The sequence below is a fragment of the Chiloscyllium plagiosum genome, unplaced genomic scaffold (genome assembly GCF_037043375.1).
Source record: "Chiloscyllium plagiosum isolate Xiang-an unplaced genomic scaffold, Cpla_swu_hap1 HiC_scaffold_4, whole genome shotgun sequence".
NCBI lineage: Eukaryota > Metazoa > Chordata > Chondrichthyes > Orectolobiformes > Hemiscylliidae > Chiloscyllium > Chiloscyllium plagiosum.
Genome location: NW_028270142.1, coordinates 45,244,338 through 45,268,462, shown reverse-complemented (window position 1 = coordinate 45,268,462; position 24,125 = coordinate 45,244,338). Strand labels below are relative to the sequence as shown.

Sequence of the window (24,125 nt, the reverse complement as noted above, 5' to 3'; positions counted from 1 at the left end):
TCGCACTGGATCACGCTGTTCCAGCAGCCGAACAGGAAAAACAATGTGTCATGTGAACAAGCTGCATGTTTTGGGATTGCACTATGCAACTTGAGCTGGGGGATGGGATGGGAGGGCGGAGCTACGATCTCTTCCGGCAACAAAGGGGCTGTATAAATAAGCAGTCGGGAACAACTTTACAGACCCCAAAGAAACAAGGATCGGGAGGCTGAAGGAACTCGGAAACGCAGACAGAATATAAGATTTAGCGGAAAGTAAAGGCAAGAAGAAGCAAAGGAAATATCGGTGACAGCAATTGTATGACAGAGGGGGAAGAAAAAGATCTGATCACTTTAGAGGAAATTTGGAGTATGCAAACTAAGCATCTCTGTTAAAATAAGCAGGAGCATCTTCAAGGAGTTAGATAAATATTTCTCCCACTCTTCAGCAACAGCAACCGAAGCGGGGGAGTGAAGTTCTGGCCAGTGGAAAGTGACGTTATCACTGTTTTGTTTGTAACAGAGGTAGCGTTGTTTCAGTGCCTGAAAAGATGCCGTTTTTGGGTCAGGACTGGAGATCTCCCGGCCAGAGTTGGATCAAAACTGACAACGGCTGGAAAAGATCCAACGATGAAACAAACAATAATGTCACGCCGCTGAACAGGTTAGTTACCTCTAGCTCCAGTGTTCACAACTCAGCAAACCTCGGTGACCACAGCAAGAATTTATGTGCATTTTTTTAAAGAAAAGTTTCTTGTAAGTCTGTATTCAAAAAGGTGCTTTTCTTACTGAATTCAGGCTTAAATACCATTGTAATTGGAGAAGAAATAGATTGGTCCAAAAAGGGAACTAATGTGTTAAAGTTAACAAACAGAGGAAATAGTTTCGAACATGACATTATAGGCAACACCGCAAGGAAGTCAAGCGAAACAAGTTGGTTTTATGGTTAGGGAGCAAAACATGGTATGCAGTGCTACAGTAATTGCATCTATCTACAAGTAAACACAAACAGCGTCTTACAGTCTAGTGATGAAAAATAATAAAAGTGTGTCTTTTTTGTTTGAAATCTGGGTCTTATAATTTTGGGGGTCAACAAAGTGTCTATTCCTAGGCTAAATTGTGATTGTACATTGTGTCCTCTTAAAAGAGACATTGGAAGAATGTTGCAGCAGATTAGGGTAATTTTTTCGCTCTGGAGACATGACGTTCGACGACCAGATTTTTATTTTATCTTCGAGATTGTGGCTTGGCGTGAGAGGACACTGAGAACATCATTTTCTTTACATAAGCGTTCCTTGTTAAAAATGTTACAGTTGGAACAGCTGATGAAAACAAACAGATCCCGCTGACAGCATTACTCATCTGTACTGCCTAGTAAATATCGACATTTGAAAAGACCAAAGAGTTACATATTAAAGTGATTGAAAAACTTAGTGCAAAATATTCTTGCGAAAACTCAACACTTTGATATATTTTTGGAACTTTTTCAAAAAAAAACACTAATGCTAATTCACACACGTTTGTGTTTGCCAGGACACAGTGCAAGGAAGGAAAAAGTCCCTTCTGATTGCTGGGCTGTTGTGTAAGATACAAGTAAACACCTGTTGCCTTTTATTGTGGAACCTGTTGTTACCCCTGAGTTTGCCTTGTGACCTGACAATTCCTGCCGTCTTTGTGGATGAGCTGCTAGGACAATTGACTGATAGTTATTGTTGAAAACAACTTTTTGTTTGCCATTCCAGGTTTTCAAGAGAAAGATGTATGTAACAAGGCTCTTGATGAACGGGAAAGAGTGGTAGTCAGACTGCTGATGTCTGGCACTCTGCCAGTGTGAGATCAGATGGTCAGCATCAGCAGACTCTTCTCGATGCGGGTGGTATTTTTCAGGCAAGCCTGACTGTGATCCATGTCCAGACATGTTTTCCTTCTGACTGTGATCACAAAGCAGGGATGAGGACTTATGACATTTGATGGTCAGACCAGAGATCTGGGCCCTTCTTGGTTGAAAAAAAATCATCAGTGAAGCAACAACAGCTTACATTTATCTTGGTAAAAATGTGTTATCAAACAAAATATGTGCACTGAGCACATATAAAGGAGATATTAAAACAGAGGATTTAAAGCTTGGTTAAACAAGTAGGCTTTAAAGAGTGTCTTGAGGGAAGAGAGAGAGGCAGAGCAGGAGGAAATTCTACAGCTTCGCCCTGAGGAGGGTGAAGGTACCATTGTCAGTAGTTGGGCAATGAAACTCGTGCACAAGTGGCTAAAATTGAAAAGAGTGCAGAAATATTGGAGGGTTTTGGAAGCAAAACTGTTTTTGCACTTACTCAGTGAGCAGCAGGGACAAGTAACTGCATAAAGAAAATTTTAGTTTTGTTCAGACACATCATCTATCACGTTAAAGATTCATCCCCTCCCCTGTTGTCACATAGTGGCAACAATGTGTATGTGTACAAGATCACTGCAGTATCTTACCAAGGCTTCTTATCATGCAACCTTTATGGCCTGGAAAGACAAGGAAAAGACGCAATGGGATCACCATCACGTCTAAGATCTCTCCAAGTCACACACCAAATTGACTTGGAACAATGTTATGGAGCTTCAAAATCTTGGAATTACTTCCCTTACAGCACTTTGCTATACTTCGACCATATCGATTACAGTCGTTCAAGAAGGCAGTTTGACACCACCACCTTCCAGGCCTTGATGACAATGCCCCCATCCAAAGAATGATACGTTATAATGGCAGATGATGTTCTTTAAGGTTGATTTAAGAGTTTCTAAAATATTATTTTTGAAATATGGTTGCTTTTTATCAATTTAGAATTGTTTAAAACTGTATGTTTGCAGAATGTGTTGAAGTTCATTCTCTTTCCTGGATCAGTGATATCAAGGTTTACAGGAATTGGGTGGAAACCTCTCATTCAGGACAATACATTGTGCCAAAACATGAAAACATTTACTCAAGATGATTAATTTTTCCCCCCATTTGTTTTGGCAAAAATATCAAATCTGCACAGCAAGAATGTTTGTATATTTTGAGGCATTGCAGACTGGGAAAATTATGACAAATTTAGATTTTCTTGGGAACATGGTGGGGAGAGTGCATAGTTTATAACAGACATATAAAGGATATAACTTTAGGATTAGAGCTGGATTGTTCAGGATGATGTCAGGAAGTACCACTTTAAACAAAAGGGAGTGGAAAGTTGAAACTCTCTTCTTTGCAATGTTACTAAGGCTTGAAGTCAATTGACAAAACGCCAAAACAGATTAATTGATAGATCTTTGTTAGGTAAAGTATCAAAGTTTAACAAATACAGATTGGTACATGGAGCTAAGATATAGATCAGCCATGATCTGATTAAATGATGGAAAGGGCTGAATAGCTTCCTGCTTTTCCTGTGTTGAGGGAATACAGCAGTTTCTGTACTAAGCAACACTTCTCAGATTGATGTGAACTAATAAGTCATCAAAATACCTTTTTAAAAGTGGTCCCTTCCTCTTAGTTTGTTTCATTATCACTTCCACACCACCTCCCCCCACCTGCTCAGGGCTTGCCTTCATTGACACTGGCTGTCTGCCAGGGAGCCAATTTACAGACCACTGGGTAACATCTTTCAAATGTTTTTTGCAGCAGCTTCCAGTTTGTTGGAAGAGTTTGCTGGAGCCAGGAGAACCTGTGTGTGCAGTTTTATTGCATCCTCCTCTTTGGGGTGATGTTTGTTTTTTGTTCAAATCCCATTGAGCTCTTTCTACAGACATGGGACTGGCTAAGTCAAGTCACAGATCAATGCTATAAATAACTTGTGGTTGGCTGTTCACAACCAACTTCCCTTGCCGAATGGTAATCTGTGGCCTAAAAATGATCATGTTTGTTTAAAATCTTGCTCTTCTATCTTGAATAATAACCATTCAAAAGAAGGCCTAAAGATTATTTCAGCCATTTCTTTTCTGGTCAGTGTAAAAAAAAACTGTTTTGAAGTTAGAAACTGGTTCTGCTTTTGCATGAAAATAATTAGAATTTACATAGTTCAGCTGAACTGATCCATGCTGCTATTTATGCTTCACTCAAGTCTCCTCCTACTCGCGCCCCAGCAACAGGCCTTCCTATCACTTCCCCCCTCCCCCCCCTCATATTTTACATAATTGTAGAGCCCTTGCTTCGTTACTACAAAGTTCGCAGAACTAGTTCCAATCTGTAAACTGCACCATTGCAGGCTTCTAGTATATTTTTGTGTTAGATTCTAAAGTAAGAATAGATTTAACTTGTAGAAATTGAGACTTGTCAAAACAAGTTTATTTATCAGTGCACAAGAGCCTTGGAAATTTGCTATCCTTTGAGACAATAACAGAAATAAGTCTGATTCTGAAATGTAGCTGGTTAGAGGGAAAAAAATTAGCTCCCAGAGTGGGCTCTTGGAGATGACATTTTACAACTATTGAATGGCATGGATTAGTAGTTAAACTAGTTTTAAAGTAGTTAACATCAGTTGGAGCAAAGTCTGGAGTTGCTATCGGAGCCCAAGGAGGTTTGTGTAAGATGTAAGTACCAGCACAATATTGGGTGCAAACAGTCTCACTCTGCACTATGTCTTGGAGGTTTCATCACGTGACCCAGCCCCAAACTCCTACCATTGGTCACCCAAGTTATCCATTAGGGTAGCACCATTTCTAGATCCATTGGAAAGCAAACAGACATTCCAATTGGCTCACTTTATAATGCCAGTCAAACAAACTTTTCTGCCCTCTGCAATACTTTTACAACTGGAAGCCTGGAATAGTGAGACTTGAGAAAATATTGGTGGATTTCCCCTTTCTCATAGTGTCTAGACGCAAAGCATATTTCCTGCTGATTTAATTGGCCACTTTTTGCATTGAACTGTTCATGTCTTACAGCACAATTCATGTTTCACATTTGTCTTTACATAGTTTCTGTGATGAAGAGGATTTTAACAAGGAGAACCTTTTGAAGAGTGTTGGTTGTGATATGATGACAAAAAAGAGAAAGAAGGACCTGCTGAACAACAACACAAAAATCCAATGTGAGTTTTCATCACCTTTTGAGTAGACTTCAGAATGTTTAAGATTAGTCTCTTTAAGCCATAACTTTTATCTTCTAAACTGAATATTTGAAACTGTTGTGCAATTTTAGTTTTGGGAAATGTTCCAACCATGAATTATCCCATAATGGCAATCAGTCAGGAAGGAGTTGGCCGCAAATGCTTATTCTACATGAGTAAAGTGTTGAGCACCTAATAGAATTTTGTTACTTTTTTTTTCAGTTTGAGAAGAAACTTTCATTTACACAGCATTTCAGGATCTATCCAAATGTTCTGTAAGCAGAGAAGTGCAGTCAATGTTGTAATGTAGGAAAAGTGGCTGCCAATTAACTGTCCAACATTATCCATCAAGACATCATGTTAGTCAATGCAAACAATGGCATGTTGTAGCTTAGCTGGTAGCACTCCCACCTCTGAACCATAAGGCACTGAGTTCATGACCCTCTCAAGGACTTCTTGCCTAAAGAAGGAGTGTTCACAATGCAACCAATCAGTTTGTTGATTAGCCTGCAAATGCTTCCATAACACCCTCCAAGGAAACAGCATGAATATGTGAGTCAAACTAACTGAGCCAATCTTGTTCCCTCTGTTTGACATCGAAACATATAAAATATAGAGGAGACTTGGCAGGGTAGATTTTAAATGGATATTCCTCCTAGGAGAATCTAGAACTGGTAAACACATTTTAAAAAGTAAGTGTCTTCTCCAGATACATAAACACAATTTCAAGGCTGACACCTTCGTGCAGTCCTCAGAAAGTGCCACATAGTTAGAGATGCTGCCTTTTGAGTTAGATATCAAACTGACTGTTTTGAAGAAAAGCAGCAGAGTTCCCCTTGGTGTTCTGGTCAACATGTATTCCTGCACCAATGCATGAAAGCATATTATTATCTGGTTATTATCCCGTTGATGTTTGTGAGAGCTTGCTGTGGACAAACCTGCTGCAGTATTTTCCTGCGTTACATGAGTTCAGCATTTCAAAATATACTTTATTTCCTGTACAGTACTTGTAATATCCTGAAAGGTGCTACGTAAATGAAAATTATTTCTTTGCTGTTTTCACTGAGAATTGTCATGTGAAATATGTATGGTTGAGATCTCTGTCTCAGATGAGCAGTACTGATTCTCTTGACCTTAACTAGAAATGTTTCAAATGTCCCAAGAGATTAGACTGATGCGAATATATCATTGCTGTTTTCTCTGTGCCACCCTGAGATAACATTGCTTCTGTCATGTTTGGTGTGAGGTGAGGGAGACGATAAACAGGTCACTGTCAGAAGTTGAAGAGTTATCAGGCCTTCAACAGGCTGTTGGGTCACAGCCCTGCTTCCTCTGGGTTGCTCCCACCTTACCAATTGAACTGCAAGTGTTGAGAACTCTGTTTAGGCGTACAAATGGGGACTGCCCACATTCTGATCCAAGAGACAATCTAGAACTCTGAAGACATTCCTGTTGTGGTGATTTAACTATTGAGGCCGCATATAGAATTCATAGCGCACAGACCATTTTGGCTTGTACAAAATCAAAACTTCAGTTCTCATGTCATCCATATAAATGCTTGACTGTACTAATGATACATAATTTAAGGTGGTTTTTGGTTAAGCTGTTTTCAGTTTCAAAGAACCAGCACAGGCATGATGGCCTGAGAGGTCTCTTTCTGAGCTGTATCATTCGCTGTTCCTTTATTTAAGCACCACCTTTTTCTTAAAGCTGGTTTGTTTCTTTTTCCTCTTGTGGCCTGGGTTAATATGACCCATGAAAACTCAAGCTGATTCACCTATCAGCACTCATGGCCTTATATGCTAAAATATTTGATTCAGATATTTTTTTTGGGCTGCCGTAAAATAAATGAGATGATGATGACTTTTTATAAGGTTAAATTATTTTATATTGTAGCCTATAAATCCCAAGTAATAGCAAAATGTAGTCTTCTCTGCAGATAGCAGACATGATATAAACTTCCAGCTACTGCAGTATTAGAACATTACAGCGCAGTACAGGCCCTTCAGCCCTCAAAGTTGCGCTGACCTGTGGAACCAATCTGAAACCCATCTAACCTACACTATTCCATTCTCGTTCAGATGTCTATCCAATGACCACTTAAATGCCCTTAAAGTTGGCGAGCCTATTACTGTTGCAGGCAGTGCACTCCACGTGCCTACAACTCTCTGAGTAAAGAAACTAACTCTGACATCTGACCCACATCTATCACTCCTCAAATTAAAACTATGTTCCCTTGTGCTAGCTATTGCCATCCAAGGAAAAAGGCTTTCACTATCCAACCTATCTAATCCTGTGATTATCTTATGTCTCAATAAAGTCACCTCTCAACCTTCTTCTCTCTAATTAAAACAGCCTCCAGTCCCTCAGCCTTTCCTTGTAACACCTTCCCTCCACACCAGGCAACATCCTAGTAAATCTCCTCTGAACCCTTTCTAAACTTCCACATCCTTCCTATAATGCGGTGATCAGAACTGTACGCAATAGTCCAAATGTGGCCGCACCAGAGTTTTGTACAGCTGCAGCATGATCTCATAGTTCCAAAACTCAATCCCTCTACCAATAAAAGCTAACACACCATATGCCTTCTTCACAACCCTATCAACCTGGGTGGCAACTTTCAAGGATCTGGACACTAAGATCTCTCTGCTCATCTACGCTACCAAGAATCTTCCCATTAGCCCAGTATTCTGCATTCCTGTTACTCCTTTCAAAGTGACTCAACTCACACTTTTCTGCATTAAACTCCATTTGCCACCTCTCGGCTCAGCTCTGCAACTTATCTATGTCTCTCTGTAACCTACAACATTCTTTGTCACTATTCACAACTCTACCACCCTTAGTGTCATCCGCACATTTACTAACCCATCCTTCTATGCTCTCATCCAGGTCATTTATAAAAATGACAAAACAATGGACCCAAAACAGATCCTTGTGGTACCCCACCAGTAACTGAACTCCAGGATGAGTATTTCCCACCAATCACCACCCTCCTAATCAGCTAGCCAATTTCTGATCCAGACCACTAAATCACCCTCAGTTCCGTACCTCCGTATTTTAAGCAATAGCCTACTGTGGGGAACCTTATCAAACACATTATTGAAATCCATATATATCACATCAACTGCTTTACCCTCATCCACCTGTTTGGTTACCTTCTCAAAGAACTCAATAAGGTTTGTGAGGCACGACCTACCCTTCATAAAACCATGTTGACTATCCCTAATCAACTTATTCCTCTCTAGATGATAATAAATCCTATCTCTTATAACCCTTTCCAACACTTTACCCACAACCAAAGTAAGGCTCACAGCTCTATAATTTCCAGGGTTGTCTCTACTCCCCATCTTGAACAAGAGACCAACATTTGCTATCCTCTATTCTTCTGGCACTATTCCTGTAGACAACGACGACATAAAGATCAAAGCCAAAGGCACGGCAATCTCCTCCCTGGCTTCCCAGTGAATCTTAGGATAAATTCCATCCGGCCCAGGGGACTTATCTAGTTTTACAATTTCCAGAATTGCTTACAGCTCCTCCTTATGCACCTCAATCCCATCTAGTCTATTGAATAACTATTACTGAGAAATATGTACTGGGGATTGAAGTTGACTAGGCTAAGGATATGGATCATTGTTAAATAAATATAAGATAAAATAGAAGCAGGACTAGTTTAGTTTATTTATCCCTTTCAGCTTCTCCATCATTTAATAAAATCATGGTTTGTGATCTATTTGAGGGTTATGGTTGTTCAGAGTTCTGTTGGTGGGCAGTAATTGTGGTTTGGTTCCATCAGACAAGGTGATCATTCAGCCCATATAAGCCATGTCAATTCTCAGCAAGAGCAACTTGCTTGTCCCACTCCTGAGCCTTTTCCATGTAATCCTGCATTCTGTTCCCAACAATACTTATCTAATTCACTTTTGAAAGTCATGAATGAATCCATCAGGTCCTTCCTATCTACTCTGCCCAAAGTGCTCATGATTTTGGACACCTCCTTGCAAATCTTCTCTGAACCTAATTTTCTCTAAACTATTCTCCAAACTGAAATTCCTCAGCCCTTGAACTATTGTCTTAAATCTTAAGTGCACCCTCTCAAGAGACTTTTGAATCCTTTCTGAAAGTGCAGTACTCCGAATTTAACTCCATTTGAAGTCAAACCAAATGATCTGTCAAGATTCATTGTATCTTTGTTTTTGTACCCTTTGCCTCTTTTTACGAAGTCCAGGATTACTTCAACTTTATGAACCACTTTGTAGGAGACTGGACACCTTCAATTTATGCACATGTACCTTGATCTCTTTGTTCCTCCCCATCTTTAGAAATGAACTGACCCTCTGAACAGTATCGCCCAGGCCCATTCCCCTACCCTATTACTTCACATTTCCCCTGACTAATGCACCTAACCCACACATCCCTGAACACTCTGAGCAATTTAGCATGGCCAATTCACCTGACTTGCACATCTTTGGATTGTGGGAGGAAACCAGAGCACCCGGAGGAAACCCCGTAGACTCAACCCCGTAGAATAAAGATTCCATGTTGCCTTTCATCATTCTTCCTACTAAATTACATCACTTTGCACATCTCTACAATGTTTAATACTTTGGAGTTATAAAGACTTTTGGAAAGAACAGGGAAGGATGTGAGACTGATTGGATAGCTTCTTCAAAGAGTTGGCACAGACACAGTGGATGGAATGGATACTTTGGTGCTCTGTGATTAGTTACTCTTTGTCGTCCTTTGAGGGCTTACTTCTGATCATTGACCTCCTTCAAGAAAGTGAATTGTTTGGAAGTAGTGCATGAGCATGGGAATGGGGCTATGTTGTGAACAAGAAATAGGAACAGGAGGAGATGATATAATCCCTAGGGCCTGCTCTGCCAATCAATATGGTCATGATCAGCATGGTGGCTCAGTAGTAAGCACTGCTGTCCCACAACGCTAGGGATCTGGGTTCAATTCCAGCCTCTGGCAACTGACTGTGTGGGGTTTGCACATTGTCTCTGTGTCTACGGGGTTTTCTCTGGGTGCTCCGGTTTCCTCCCACAGTCCAAGATATGCAGGTCAGGAGAATTGGCTATGCTAAATTGCCTAGAGTGTTCAGGGATGTGTGGGTTAGGTGCATTAGTCAGGGGAAAAGTGAAGTAATAGGGTAGGGGAATGGGTCTGGGTGCGATACTGTTCGGAGGATCGGTGTGAAGTTGTTGGGCCAAATGGCCTGTTTCCACATTGTAGGGATCCTATGATTTTATGACTGATCTTGGGCTTCTCTTCCATTTCCTGCCTACTCCCCATCTCACTTGATTCCCTTAGAGACAAGAACCTGTCTATCATAGTCTTGAATGTATTCAGTAATGGAGGCTCCCTGGAAGAGAGTTATACAGATTTTCAACCCTTTGAGTGAAGTAATTTCACTTCTCAGTTCTAATGATTAGCCCTTATCCTGAGATTGTGTCCCCTTGATTTAGATTCTCTGACTAGCAGGGAAGATCTCTCACTATCCACTCTATCAAGTCCCTTCAGAATCTGACATGTGTCAATAAGATCAGCTCTCATTCTTCTAATATAGACTCACTTCACTCAGCCTCTCATCATAGGACAACCTCCTCATCTCAGGTGCACAGGTTTAGTGATTGGGGAATTGTATATGGGAAGAATTTTTCTTTTTATTCACTAATGGGGTGTGGGAGTTGCTGGCTGGCCAGCATTTATTGCCCGCCCATAATTGTCTTCAGAAGGTGGTGGTGAGCTACCTTCTTGAACCACAACAATCTGTGTTGTAAGTTGACCCACAATAATGTTAGGGAGGGAAATCCAGGATTTTGACCCAGGAACAGTGATCTAAAGGAACAGTCCAGATAGCGAGTGGCTTGGAGGGAAACTTGTAGGCGGTGGTGTTCCCATATATCTGTTGCTCTTTTCCTTATACATAGAAGTGGTTGTGGATTTGGAAAGTGCAGCCTGAGGATCTTTGGTGAATTTCTGCAGTGCATCTTATGAATAGTACAGTGCATCTTATGAATATGGTGGAGGGTGTTGTTTATGGATGTGGTGCCAATCAAGTGGGCTGCTTTGTCCTGGATGGTGTCAAGCTTCTTGAGTATTGAAATTGCACCCATCATAGCAAGTGAGAATTCCATCACATTCCTGACTTGTGCCTTGTAGATGGTGGATCGGCATTGGGTGGTCAGGAGATGAGTTACTTGATGCAATATTTCTAGCCTCTGACTTGCCCTTGAGGCTACGGTTTCTGCTGCGAGTCCAGTTGAGTTTCTGGTCAATGGTAATCCTGAGGATGTTGACAGCTGGGGATTCAGTGATGGAAATACCATTTGCTTGCCAAAGAGCAGTGGTTAGATTGTCTCTTATTAGAGATGCCTGGCATTTGTGTGGCGTGAATGTTACTTGCCCCTTGTTAGCCCGAGTCTGGGCATTGTCCAGATCGTATTGCATTTGAACATGGACTGGTTCAGTGATAGGCTTGATGAGCTGACACAATTCAAAAGAAGTTGTTGAGGGTGCGATTACGCAGCATGCCCCATCGAAACTTGTGCCTGGAGAGGTTTAAATCATCACGTGACTTTTTCCAGAGCTTCACCATAAGTCCGAATCAAAATGCAACCATGTCAGCCAGGGCTTATAAATGATGGTTGTAGGTAGATGTTTAATGTCTCACTGTAGCCTTTAGTAGATCTGGGATCAAATGTTCAGATATTTGTTGCTTTGAAATCATTTGAGTTGTCTGTGTATTTAGTCAGGCAATTCTTGCAGTCAACAAATAATGTTTACTACATTTGTTTACCTTCAGATTTCCACCAAGAGACTTGGATTTCTGTTCACAAAGGAAGTACAAAGGAGGTAAGTAATAATGGGTTATATCAATAAACAGCCACAAGTTCACTGATCCTGCATTAATCAGATCTCCATCAACAGTACTGACAGTCTCTTGTTTCTCTTCCAGCGTCATGGATATTGTACTTTGGGTGAAGCTTTCAACCGTTTAGATTTTTCCAGTGCAATATTAGATACCAGAAGATTTCACTATGTTGTGAGGGTAGGTGGTCTTCACATTTCTGTTGTGTTCAGTTGAAAATTTTACTGTTATGGGTTGTTGTAGCCGTGTCTCTGTTGGGAGATCTCCCACCTTTTGAGTCAAAGAAATTGTGGATTCAAGTTGCACAAAAAAGAATACTGACACTCCAGTACAGTGCTGAGGGAGAGCTGCACTATTTGAGGTCTGATCTTTCAGGTGTGAGGTTAAACCCAGCTACCCTGCTCAGGTGGGTGTAAAACATCCTGTGGCACTATTTCAAATCTCCCTTGCCCCTGGTATCCTGGAGTGTATTTATCCCCCAATTAATATTTCTCAAACTGATTTCTGTCCCACTGTTTGTGGGAGCTTGCTGTGCACAGTTGGCGGGTACATATTCCATGTTGCAATAGCCACTATCCATCAAAAATATTCCATTGACTGTGAAGCCCTAAGGGACATCTGGTTGTCATTAAAGGTGGTATACAAATGTAAGTGTTTTAAATTTATTTTTGCCTTTATTTCCACCTCATTAATGATTAATTGCAATTTTACACCAGCTAAAGGACTATTGGGGATTACAGTGAATCCTTCATTGTACAGACAGGAGGAGAAGTAATTCCATCTGATGGAAATTGTACTGCTCTGAAATCGAAACAGCTTGTCAAGCATCAAACAAGGCAACATTGGAAACTGTCTTTGTCCAGCAACATACAATGTGCACATAAATGGCTGCCCTTCCTGAATCCTTTATAGTAACTATTTAGATTTCTTCAATACATTTTTGATTTGTTACTAACTGAAACTGACATACAAAGAAAGAAGGATAGACTGGTTTGGGCTCTTTTTTTTGTTTAATTGGGGGTACGGAGAGTCGACTCCAGGGTGACGTATAGAGATCTTTTAAACTTCTGAAAGGGGTTTGATGAGGATAGATGTGGACATGATGTTTCTACCTGTAAGGGAGACCAGAATTAGACGGTCATAAATATAAAATTGTCACTAATAAGTCTATTAAAGGAATTCCAGTGAATCACTTTGCCTAGAGAATAGTGAGACTGTGGAAATTATAACCACATGGAATTGTTGAGGTGAAAGTGGAGATACAGCTTTCCCCTGAAAATATGTGTCAGAGAAAGGAGTATAAAGATATGATGAAAGGATGAGATGAAGAGAAGTGGGAGCATAAAGTCCAGCATAAATCAGTTGTGCCAGTGGGCTGTTTTTGTGTTGTTCATACCAGGAAATCCTATATAGGTCTTGACTTACAGCTTGTAATCCCATGAATTGCTGAGTCACTTTATGAAGAGAGTTTGCTTTCTGGAAAAGAAAGGTTGCTCATCTCCAAGAAGAGTTTCCTTTTAGTTGTGTATCAGTTGGACTTTTGCAATTTTTGCTGATGCACAGACTCTCCTCCTCCTCTCTCTCTCTCTCTTTCTTCCCCCCCGCCGCCACCACCACCGAAAATGATCTGTTTGCGCTGGTCACCATCCAGTTCAAGTAGGGATCCATTAGCTTGAGTCATAAAGGATAGCAGCCCCAGCTATCAATCATAAGTCAAATCATCATACTGAGTGACAAAGCCAACAGCTGATACAGTATCCCAGTGTGTTGTTGCTGGGACTAGAAAGGTGCTGATGGAAGTGGAACTGTTTGGAATTCCTGCCATGTTCTCTGCTGCCCCTCCATTCTCTCCAACCAGTATCTTGTGTCATCTCAACTCTGTTCGTTAACAGATGACACTCAGGCTCAGACAGTGAACTAACAGTTCACTCCTGTTTAGAAAGAGCAAAAGTGTGTGTCCTTTGAGTGAAGGGGCTATCATTTGACTCTAAAGAAAATGCTTGGATTTATGTATCACCCTTCCCAATTGTGGGAAATTTCCACCCCCCCCTCCCCCCCTAAAAAAGCAGGTCACAGTCACTAAGGTATTTTTAGAAATGTAGTCATTGTTGAAGTGTCAAAAACATGACTGCACATGCTGAACGGCCAGAAACAACAATCTGATAATGACTGGATTTTCTTTCTGTGGTAACGACTGAAGGATCAGGATACCAGGGATAACTCTGCTCTGCTCTGCTCTTCTTGGCAACAAATACCATAATATCTTTTGCTTTCACTTGAGAGGGCAGTGTCTTGGTTTAATGTCTCATCTGAAAGATGCCACCTTTTGACAGTACAGCTAAACCTACTGGCTGATTCATCATTGTCTTGAAGTGCAGTTGAAGGTAAGTGAACAGGATGTAAATCCTTTTTGTTCTGGATGAACGGTCCAGAGGGTTAACTATCTTTCCCTACCAAAGCACTAGGTAAATTCATTTTGATTTCTCTACACTACTTCTTAGTGTTTTTACTCTGCAAACAAATTAAAGATACAAAAGACAGACTAACCCACAACATTTGCCATTAGTGATGGCCTGTACGTGGGTGACACGAGGAGCAGTGTAAATGAATGAGCAAAATTATGCTGAATTTTTTCTTCTATTCTTTGTGCACTGAGGACCAGGTAATTGATTTGAGACAATTTTTATTACTGTGAACTGCTCAAAAACTGAGTGTTGACCAATGGAGATAACGTGCACTCCTGCAAAGGAAGGGGAAGAGTGGTTCACCCTGACCATGTCTGTTAATGGGGAATTCCTGTTCCTTATTTCTATATTTTAACCATTGTCAGCAAAATTTTAAAAACTGAAATATTTGATTACTCCAAGTGATTTGAACTTTGCTCAATTTTCCAATGGCCCAGTACTAATTGAGAAACAATACAAATTAATTTTAGTGAAATGTTGCTGCAAGTTAGAGTTCGTGTTCATCCAGAATTCCTAATATTAAACTTTACTCAATAACACCTCCTGCCATAACCCCTTCTGCCTTTGCCTGTAGTTTACAGGGGTAGAGATGGACTGTACATCACCTCCTGGAAGCAAAGTCAGCATACCTGCAAGAAGCCAACCCCACTAATAAAATACACTGCAGGTAGACCAAAATGGTAGAGAGCAGGACTTCTGATGAAGAGGGTCATTCTTCCCATAAATGCTGCCAGACTTGCTGAGTTTCTGCAATGTTTTGTTATAGAGAGAGCAGAATCCCTCTCCCATGTGGGAGTCAGTCCCTTTCAGCAGCTCCATCAGTTCCAGCAGGTCATCAGCTCAATAGTGGGCACTGTCTGGACTGCAGTAAGGAATGCAAAGAAGTTTATGGCTGTTCCCCCAAAAAATCCATTATGTGGCTTTAGGACAAAGAGGAATGCTAGTTTATCAGATTAGGGGAGGAGTGATATTGGGTGCGAGGGTCTGGAAGGCAGGTTGGGTGTGCATGTGTATGAGATGATTACATTGTGGGGTGGTTGCCACTGAAAAGCACATGGTGACCCCCATCTCTCTGTCTCTCATGTTCTCACTCTGTTTTTCCCACCCACTCCCCAATTTAATTCCTGCCTTCGTTCATCTTAGCTGTTTACAAACAGCCTGCCCACTTGCTCATTCCAGTCATATAATGGTATGGGCAGTGTATTACCTGGTCAATATGCTTGCAGTGTAGCCTCACAGACCTTTTTATTTATTGATTTATGTTATTTGCCTCCTCCCACCTGTTAATGGGGGTCAACTTCAGTGTGAGGTGGAATATGGTGAGCTATACACCTGACTGTTTTATATGTTCCCCCCTCACCAGCAGGAGTGCATGAATATCCAGCCCTCAGTAACACACACAAACACATACACACCCCTTGATATAGAGCAGATGAACTCAACTTAGGCCATTGCAACTGTATAATTAATCACATTTGGAACAGCTGAGTGACTTATGGAATTGCTCTGTTGTGCTAAAATGATGCCAATGTTATTTTCTATTTGCAGTTGCTGGAGCTCATTGCAAAATCCCAGCTCACGTCCCTCAGTGGGATTGCCCAGAAAAACTACATGAACATTCTGGAGAAAGTTGTACAGAAAGGTGAGCAGTAACTGTGAACAGTGCTGGTCTCCATATTATAAAATCACCTTCGAGTTGTTTCTTTGTTCTACTTTCATATTTAACTAGAATTTCCTAGATCTAATGATGGAAAGCAAGAGGAAAATTCTTTGTTTGTACTCTTATAGAGTTAAGAATCCATTAAGACGGCATTAGAAAATTAGTGAGCAGTTCTCGCAAATTCTTCTGTGCTAATCCACTTGGCAAGTGATATGGATACAAAGCAGACTACAACTTCAGTCTGCATTTGGTAATGAAGCCAACTGCACTGCATGAATTAAATAAGTACTTTGAGAATCAAAATGCGAAAGCTTATTTTGAGGGAGAATAGTTAGTTTTTAAAACAAAATCTTTTATTTTTGTGCTATTAAGAATTTTTATTTCCAGTAGTTGCAGCATATGTGTGCCTATCGTTCAGTCTTTAGGACTGAGGTGATAATTATGAATTCTATTAGTGATTCCGATGAAGAGCCTAGAACATGGGATCAATTGGTTGGAAGTGATTCATTGTTCACCACTGCCATGATGACACAATTAAGATCCTTGAATATCTTGTCCGGTTGCATTTATTTTGGAAAGTTGCCCAATTTCTCGCAAAATGACAACCTGATCAGCCAATTTCAAGCACCGCAATTTAAAGATTCTTATTTTTGTTTTGAGCTATCTCCATGACCTCTCATCCCCTTTTTTATAATTGTCACCCCCTGTAGTCCCACTATCCTCTGAGATTTCTTGTCTTCCTCATTTTGAGCTCTTGAATATCCCTGATTTAAATCACTTTCCTATTGGTAGTTGTCCCTTCAGCTGACTGGATTCTGTACTCTGGGATTCTCTCCCTAAATCTCTCCATGCTGTCACTTCCTTTTAATATTTTCTTAGAATCTATCTCTTTGGCCAAGCTTTTGGTCTCCAAACATAACATTGTGTGACTTGGTGTCAAATTTTGCTTGATAATGCATTAGTGTAAGACACTTTATTGCACTTAAGTGCCATATAAATGCAAGTTGGTTGTAATTCAGTGACAATAGATGTTTCATTATTTAACACCTTTAACTTTTTTTTCTGTAATCTCCTCATCTCTACAAATTTCCCCTCTTATCTCCACTCCTAACTATTCATTCTTAGAGCATCTATTTTTAATATTAAGAATATTTTGGTCATTTTTTTAGTGCTTGAAGACCAGCAGGATATCCGACTAATTAAAGAGCTGCTGAATAGTCTGTACACAACTCTTTGCGCGCTGGTGAATGGTGTGGGCAAGTGTGTGTTGGTGGGAAACATAAACACCTGGGTCTACAGAATGGAGGTCATTATGCACTGGCAGCAGCAACTGAACAATATTCGTATCATCAGGGTAAGTGGTAGCCATAAACAGCAACTCCGAGGCACATAAAGGAAAACATGCCCATTCTATTTGGACTCTTATTAGACATTTGTAATTTGTACTAAAGGAGCGATTTTAAATAATAAGCATAAATCTTTTTAATTTATTATGGGAACGTAGCTGTCCCAGGCTGGGGAAGCATTTATTGCCCATCCCTAGTTGTCCTTGAGAAAGTGATGAGCTACTGTCTTGAACCATGACAGTTTATTCAGTGTAGATACACCCACTGTGTTGTTAAGGAGGGTTTTCCAGGATTTTAATGCAGAAAAACTGGAAGAACAGTGATAGATTTCCAAGTCAGAATGGTGAGTGACTTTGTAGCATGGCAGGGACTCTGACATTATCAGATCCTTCCTAAAGCGGGTGATTGACTGCTCCAACCCCTCAACTGAAGAGGCTCTGCTGAAGGCTATATTCTATCAAAGCATTCTATTTTAACTCTAGTCTTTGAATCATTTTTATGCTATTTTCTTGTTGTGTTGAACAGTGGGTTGGATCTTTTGAAATTCGTCTTGTTTGGCACCATTTCATTAATACCAATGACCTGTTTTTGAATGCCATCACTGAAATTTGACAACAAGCCACATAAGGAGATATTACAACAGGTTAATAAAAGCTTGGCCAAAGAGGTCATTTTTAAGAACCATCTGAAAGGGAGGAGAATAGATGGAGATGAACAAAGAAACTTACAGCACAGGAACAAGCCTTTCAGCCCTCCAAGCCTACACTGAACCAGATCCTCTATCTAAATATGTCACCTATTTTCTAAGGATCTGTATCTCTCCACTCCCCACTCATTCATATATCTATCTAGATACATCTTAAATGACGCTGTCGTGTCTGCCGCTACCACCTCTACTGGCAACGTGTTCTAGGTACCCACCACCCTCTCCATGAAGAACTTACCACAATATTTCCCTTAAACGTCTCCCCTTTCACCTTGAACTCATGACCCCTAGTAATAGAGTCCCAACCCTGGGGAAAGGTGTCTTGCTATCCACTCTGTCTATACCTCTCATGATTTTGTAGATCTCAATCAGGTCCCCCCTCATCCTCTGTCTTTCTAATGAAAATAATCCTAATCTACTCCACCTCTCTTCATAGCTAGCGCCCTCCATATCAGGAAACATCCTGGCGAACCTCCTCTGCACCCTGTATAGTGTTCAAGAACATGGGTATTGCAGCTGATGACATGGACACCAATTATGAAGTAATAAAAATAGCGGATGCTCAAGGGGCTGGGATTGGAGTGCCAGGATCCCCAAGATTGTGGGGTTGGATAGAGATGAAGGGCTTTGGAGGGTGGGGTACCGTGGAGGGATTAGGAAACGAAAATGAGAATGTTTAAGATCAAGGACTTGCCTGATTAAAGAACCAGCTTAGGTCAGTGAGCAGAGTTGGGGTGATAGAAGAATGGGACATGTTAGGATACAATCCTGTTCTATAATACCCTCTAGGCCCAATTAACATTTGATGTTTCTTGTTTTGCAGCCTTTGAATACAGGACTGACCCTCACAGACCTACCAATGTGTCTGCAGTTGAACATCATGGAAAGGTTGGCTGATGGGAGAGACATTGTCAGTCTGGGACAGGTGTCTCCAAACCTGCAAGTGCTGAGTGAAGATCGCCTTCTCTGGAAGAGACTATGCCGCTATCACTTCACAGAACGTCAGGTAGGTAATGCATGAACAAAAATCTGGTTTCAATTTAAATTCAACACAACCCTTCAGCAAGCTTCAGAGAGACCAAGCTTCTGTCCTGTTAATTGTAGATTCGCAAACGACTCATTTTATCTGAAAAAGGCCACTTGGATTGGAAGAAGATGTATTTTAAGCTCAGCAGATGCTACCCAAGGAAGGAACAGTATGGGGACACACTACAGTTCTGTCGACATTGTCACATCCTCTTTTGGAAGGTAAGTTGGTGGCTTTGTCAACACCTGTGGTCCAATCCAGGAAAAAGAATTGTTTCTTTTTTTTTGTATAACATGTTATTCCCTTATACTTCAAAATAGCATCCATTTATTCCCATTTTATAGAATTACACATTTACATTCAAAACTATAAATTCTGATTACTGGATAAATTATCCTACTTTATTACATTTGCATGCAGAACCTGGGGCGCATGTGAAGGGTGTATTCATCTTTATAAGGCTGTTTGCTCATAAGAAAAGTCTTGTATTTCTCTGTCAATTTCCATGATCTCCGAATTTCTCAATGTGATTCACCATCAATTAAGAACCTTTTTGAAGTGTTGTCACTGCTGTAGTTTAGGCAAAGTGGTAGCCAGTTTGTGTGCCACAAGCTTCCACTACCAGCATTGTGATAATTACCAGATGATTAGCTTCTTTGGTCTCAGAGGGATGAATATTGTCCAGAATGCCAGGAGAATTCTCCTGCTCTTTTAAAATTAATTCACCGGGATCTCTTCCAATCACCAAATGTTTGAAATTTGTCCTTCTTGCATTTCTCTTGATGAGTGCAAACCAAAAAACTTCGGTAAAGTCTTTCTTCTTTTAAGCCATATTCAAGTATTACTGATGTGATTGTTCATTTGTCAATCCCATGATCTTTTTTCATTGGTCCATTTCATTCATTTATAAATATTATAAAGTGTTTATCTCTCTCATTGCAATTCTAGGATACAAATCACCCTTGCACATCCAATGACTCAGAAGGTTCTTACACTGCTGTCTCACCTCTTGACTTCATCAGTCTCTTCAAGTTCTGAACATGGAGATTCCAGAGGACTCCCACTGTGAAAACAAATTTCCATTGGGATTTGAGAGCTATTGACTTTGTGTACTTTGCTTTTAAATGTGTAAATAATGTACAATAATATTTATACCTCCTTTTGTACAGTGAAGCTGACAGAGGTGGATTAAGTCTTTTTTTTTAAATATAAAATTATCTGTAGTTTGTAAATATCCTATAGGATATCCTGAGCAGAAAGTTACTGAAACAATGCTTTTTGCCTGAATTCAGATCATGCTGTCAAATAGGTTATAGAGCATCATGGGAATGCAACAAGCATTCGGATATATTTTCTTCTAAAATGGGATTGATAGGTTTAATGGGAGTAATGCACAGAAAGCCCAGTCAGGTCAGTGCTACCCATTTGAGGTGTGGAACCATTTTACACTCAAACTGGCTTATGCTTATCTCACTGCTTGGGATACTATTTCCTCCGAATTGCAAGTTGATTGTATTCCGCTTTCCCATAATTAGTATGGAGAATCACTGGGTAATATGAATACAACTGAAAGCAATTCTGTTTGATTATTGGTATTGGCAGTGAGGGGGGGCAACTGCTTGACAACAACTTGAGTCGTGCTCCGTTCTGCTGTAAGAACTTTTAAATTGTGGTTAGCATCGCAGTTATCCTTTCAATTTTGTTTTTGTACATTTTTTAATAATATCTGATAGTTACGTTAGATTGTAAAGTGGGTGCTGGATTGATAATTTCCTTCCCATGCTGTACACTGTTAAAGACGTTGGCAGTCTAGAGTGAGGGAATTGTACATAGTGCAATAATGGAGAAGTAACAAGGAGTGAGTAAGAGAGCGATTTTAATTATGATTTCAGACGGGAGGTCCAATGCATTTTCCTGACAATCTTTATTTAATATATGCAGCAAGCAGTTGGTATTGAATCACAGTTGGTTGCCAGCTGACCTGATCAAGGAGGGGGAGCAGGTATAGAAATCTGGTGGCAATATTTCTCTCCAGGAAGGATCAGTAATAGAGGATGAGATTGGGTGAACCTTAAGCACAATTTATTGCTGAAAAAGAAACATACTGTGTAAGATTTTCATCTTACACTTAACCGGACAGGCACAAAATTACGAAATTTCTAAGGGAACAACAATATATGCTGCATAAGAATATCAGTGCCCTCTTTTCATCCAGTTTAAATTCTTGCTCCCTTTGAAATTGGGCATTCTTGCACCTGTCCTGATGTGTACAAGATAATAATCTTAGGTAACAAGTCTGTGTACAATGCTGTGCACAGTCAAGTGACTACAACACTTTAGTTCCATTTTCAACCACTAATAGTCCACCAATTCTCTGGGATTGTCGTTAACTCACCAGGAACTGAAGGTTAAACTCCAGCATGCTACATGGGGCAAATTTTGCTGGCAGAAAAAGGTTGTGTTCTTACCCCTGTTTTCTTTGAAAACTTCTGATAATTTTTTGATAAAAATCGTAGGTGTAAAAATGGTAGATTGACTGACTGGCAGTCAAGAGCTATCCAATCAGGGTTCAAAGAGACTACTTGTTTTCTGATTTGCTGTGTGATGATACCATAATGATGGTTTGGTTGGGTCAGGGTGAGTGTTTGACAGTTGGTGGTCATATGATATCTCTAAAAATATGTTCCAAAGAGAGTTGGCAGCCCTTCCATCTATGCCAAAGTAATGGGGCAATGGACAGACTTAGCTCACCATCAACTGCCATCATAACCCACTTCCTGTTAGTGTAGACAACAGACTAAATTTGAAGACATCTTTTTGTTAGTTTCTGCATAAAATTGTTCCAGTCTGCATATCGGAATAACATGGGCATTGGAAGAATGTCAGAGCTTTTATGAAAAATGGTGCTCACGGAATGTGATTATTTAGTTTACACATTTTCAGTTTGTTACACTGGCTTTGGTAAAGACAACAATGGTACTATTGTACAGTTTACCATACTGTTATTACTAACCATAGATGACCACTGTATAACCGTAACCTATTTACACAATTCACTGTATTAAATGAAATGTAGATATACATTTGACCTTCAATTATGTCAAGCTTTATGCAATCACAGCTTGTTTATATATAAACCTGATGGCAGTAAGCCCAAGAGGAAGACTTGTAGGTTCATGCTGAATAGTGGAAACTGAAGCTACATTCTTTTTTAAATATAACCTGTGTTCAGCAATACATTCAAACAGGAACCATTGACATTATTTACTCTTCTATCTTGCAATTTGGAATGCAAGAGCTGTGTTGGCTACACTTTGAGCAAGTTAACAGTTGGTATTATGATTGAAAATAATCATCACCAACCAAATTCTGGAAGTGAATTTTGAGTTCACCTTTTCCAAGTTTAACGGATGATTTGATTAAAGTTTTCAACATATTGAGGAGAACCATAGGATAGATAAAGATGAACTATTTCTACTAGTTGCCGAGTCGAGAACGAAGGCTATAGTCTAAAAACTTACAAGAACTTTCAGAAACAAAAATGGGAAATACTTGTTCACACAAGGTCATAGAAGTTTAGAACTCTCTTCCACAAAAGCCTGTTGATGCTAGCTTAATTGTTAAGCTTAATCCTGAGGTGAATAATATTTTGTTGGCCAAACATATGGGGAAAAGGCAGTATGTGGAACTAGGTTGCAGATCAGCCATGATCTCATTGAATGGTAGAACAGGCTCAGGAGGATAAATGGCTCCTCTTGTTTTGTCTAAAGGTAATCAACAGATTAGATAGTGCTGCAGACAGAGAAACACAGTTGACATGTTTTAGGTCAATTATCTTTCATCAACAGTATTTTGCTTTGTTTAATTGGAAATATGGCTTATTTGGTGTAAACGTGTGGTTAGGGGTATATTGGTTGAGATTGATGTCCAACTTTAACCCCTTTATAAGCCTTTACTTTGTGCAATAGTGTGAATCAGATGGGAGGGAATTGACAGCCAATTTTGGATCTGTGTGTTTCAGTTCCATCAGAGTTGACTTGTTTTAAAAATTGCATTTGTTACTTTACAAACTAAGCTTTCTATTGAATGTATCCTGTACTTCACTGATTCCGATACAACACTGCATTTGGGTGGGTAGTCCACTTAGTTCAGATAATGATCAGCATGTTCTCCAAGTGGTAGGAGGTCATTAGATCACATAATGGTGATCCTGAAACACTGTAGTGGATGTCAGTGTTTGAGAAAGCAAGATATTACAATTGCGCTGGTAAATCTTGAATCCCTCATCAGGTGAAATTTTCACACTGCAATTGCTGGATTTCTTTCGGCCATGGCAAGGAATGATTTTAAGTAGCGATTTATGAATCGAAGGTCAAAACATGCATTTAAGTTCAGTACTGTTACTTGATTTCAGTGATTTCTGTTTTAAGAGGAAACCTGTTCCTGATTTTCAGAGATAGCAGTTTGCTGCTTTGTTCAAGTTTCTATCTAATCACTACAATGCTATTTTTATATATTGGAGTTGGTGAATGCAGCTCCAGATGTTAATCTTCCTGTTTTTTAATCTCAGGAATTTTCTACCTAAACCTCTAGCATAGTTGAAGCATAACTTGTATTTTTGCATGTTAAACAATGATCCATTTGTGTTGACTTTACATAGTCTCTGCAGAGACACATTGTAAGCTTTTGAACATCTGTAAATTAGTAGCACTATACTCTGATGTAAAATACTTTTGTAAATTTTTAATTGATATCTTTTTAATAAATTGATATCTTCAAAATTTAGTGGGTCTGAGTTTTGAATGATCTTTACAAAGTTTACATACACATTTTTGTAAGCAGCGAGATGTCGGTCTGGAAATTTTAGACATTTGCCTGATCAACACTTGATTTAACCTCCAGTGAGACACCAACAGTATCCCCAGAGAAATAACTCAAGTACTGAGTTTACAAGGTGCTTCCCTTATAGGACAAATGATTAATTTGTTCCAGCAATCATGTAG

At 39.9% G+C, this 24,125-nt stretch overlaps 1 protein-coding gene across 1 annotated transcript; it reads left to right on the top strand.

Annotated features, from left to right (window-relative positions):
* The first annotated feature begins 207 nt into the window (after positions 1 to 207).
* Positions 208 to 23,907, top strand: fbxo32 (F-box protein 32). Its single transcript, XM_043688661.2, has 9 exons — positions 208 to 642; positions 4,911 to 5,023; positions 11,853 to 11,902; positions 12,006 to 12,098; positions 15,932 to 16,025; positions 17,213 to 17,397; positions 18,919 to 19,101; positions 19,200 to 19,343; positions 20,071 to 23,907. Exons 1-9 carry the CDS (start codon positions 530 to 532, stop codon positions 20,158 to 20,160), a joined length of 1,065 nt encoding a protein of 354 aa, XP_043544596.1. The 5' UTR covers positions 208 to 529; the 3' UTR covers positions 20,161 to 23,907.
* Positions 23,908 to 24,125: the final 218 nt, after the last annotated feature.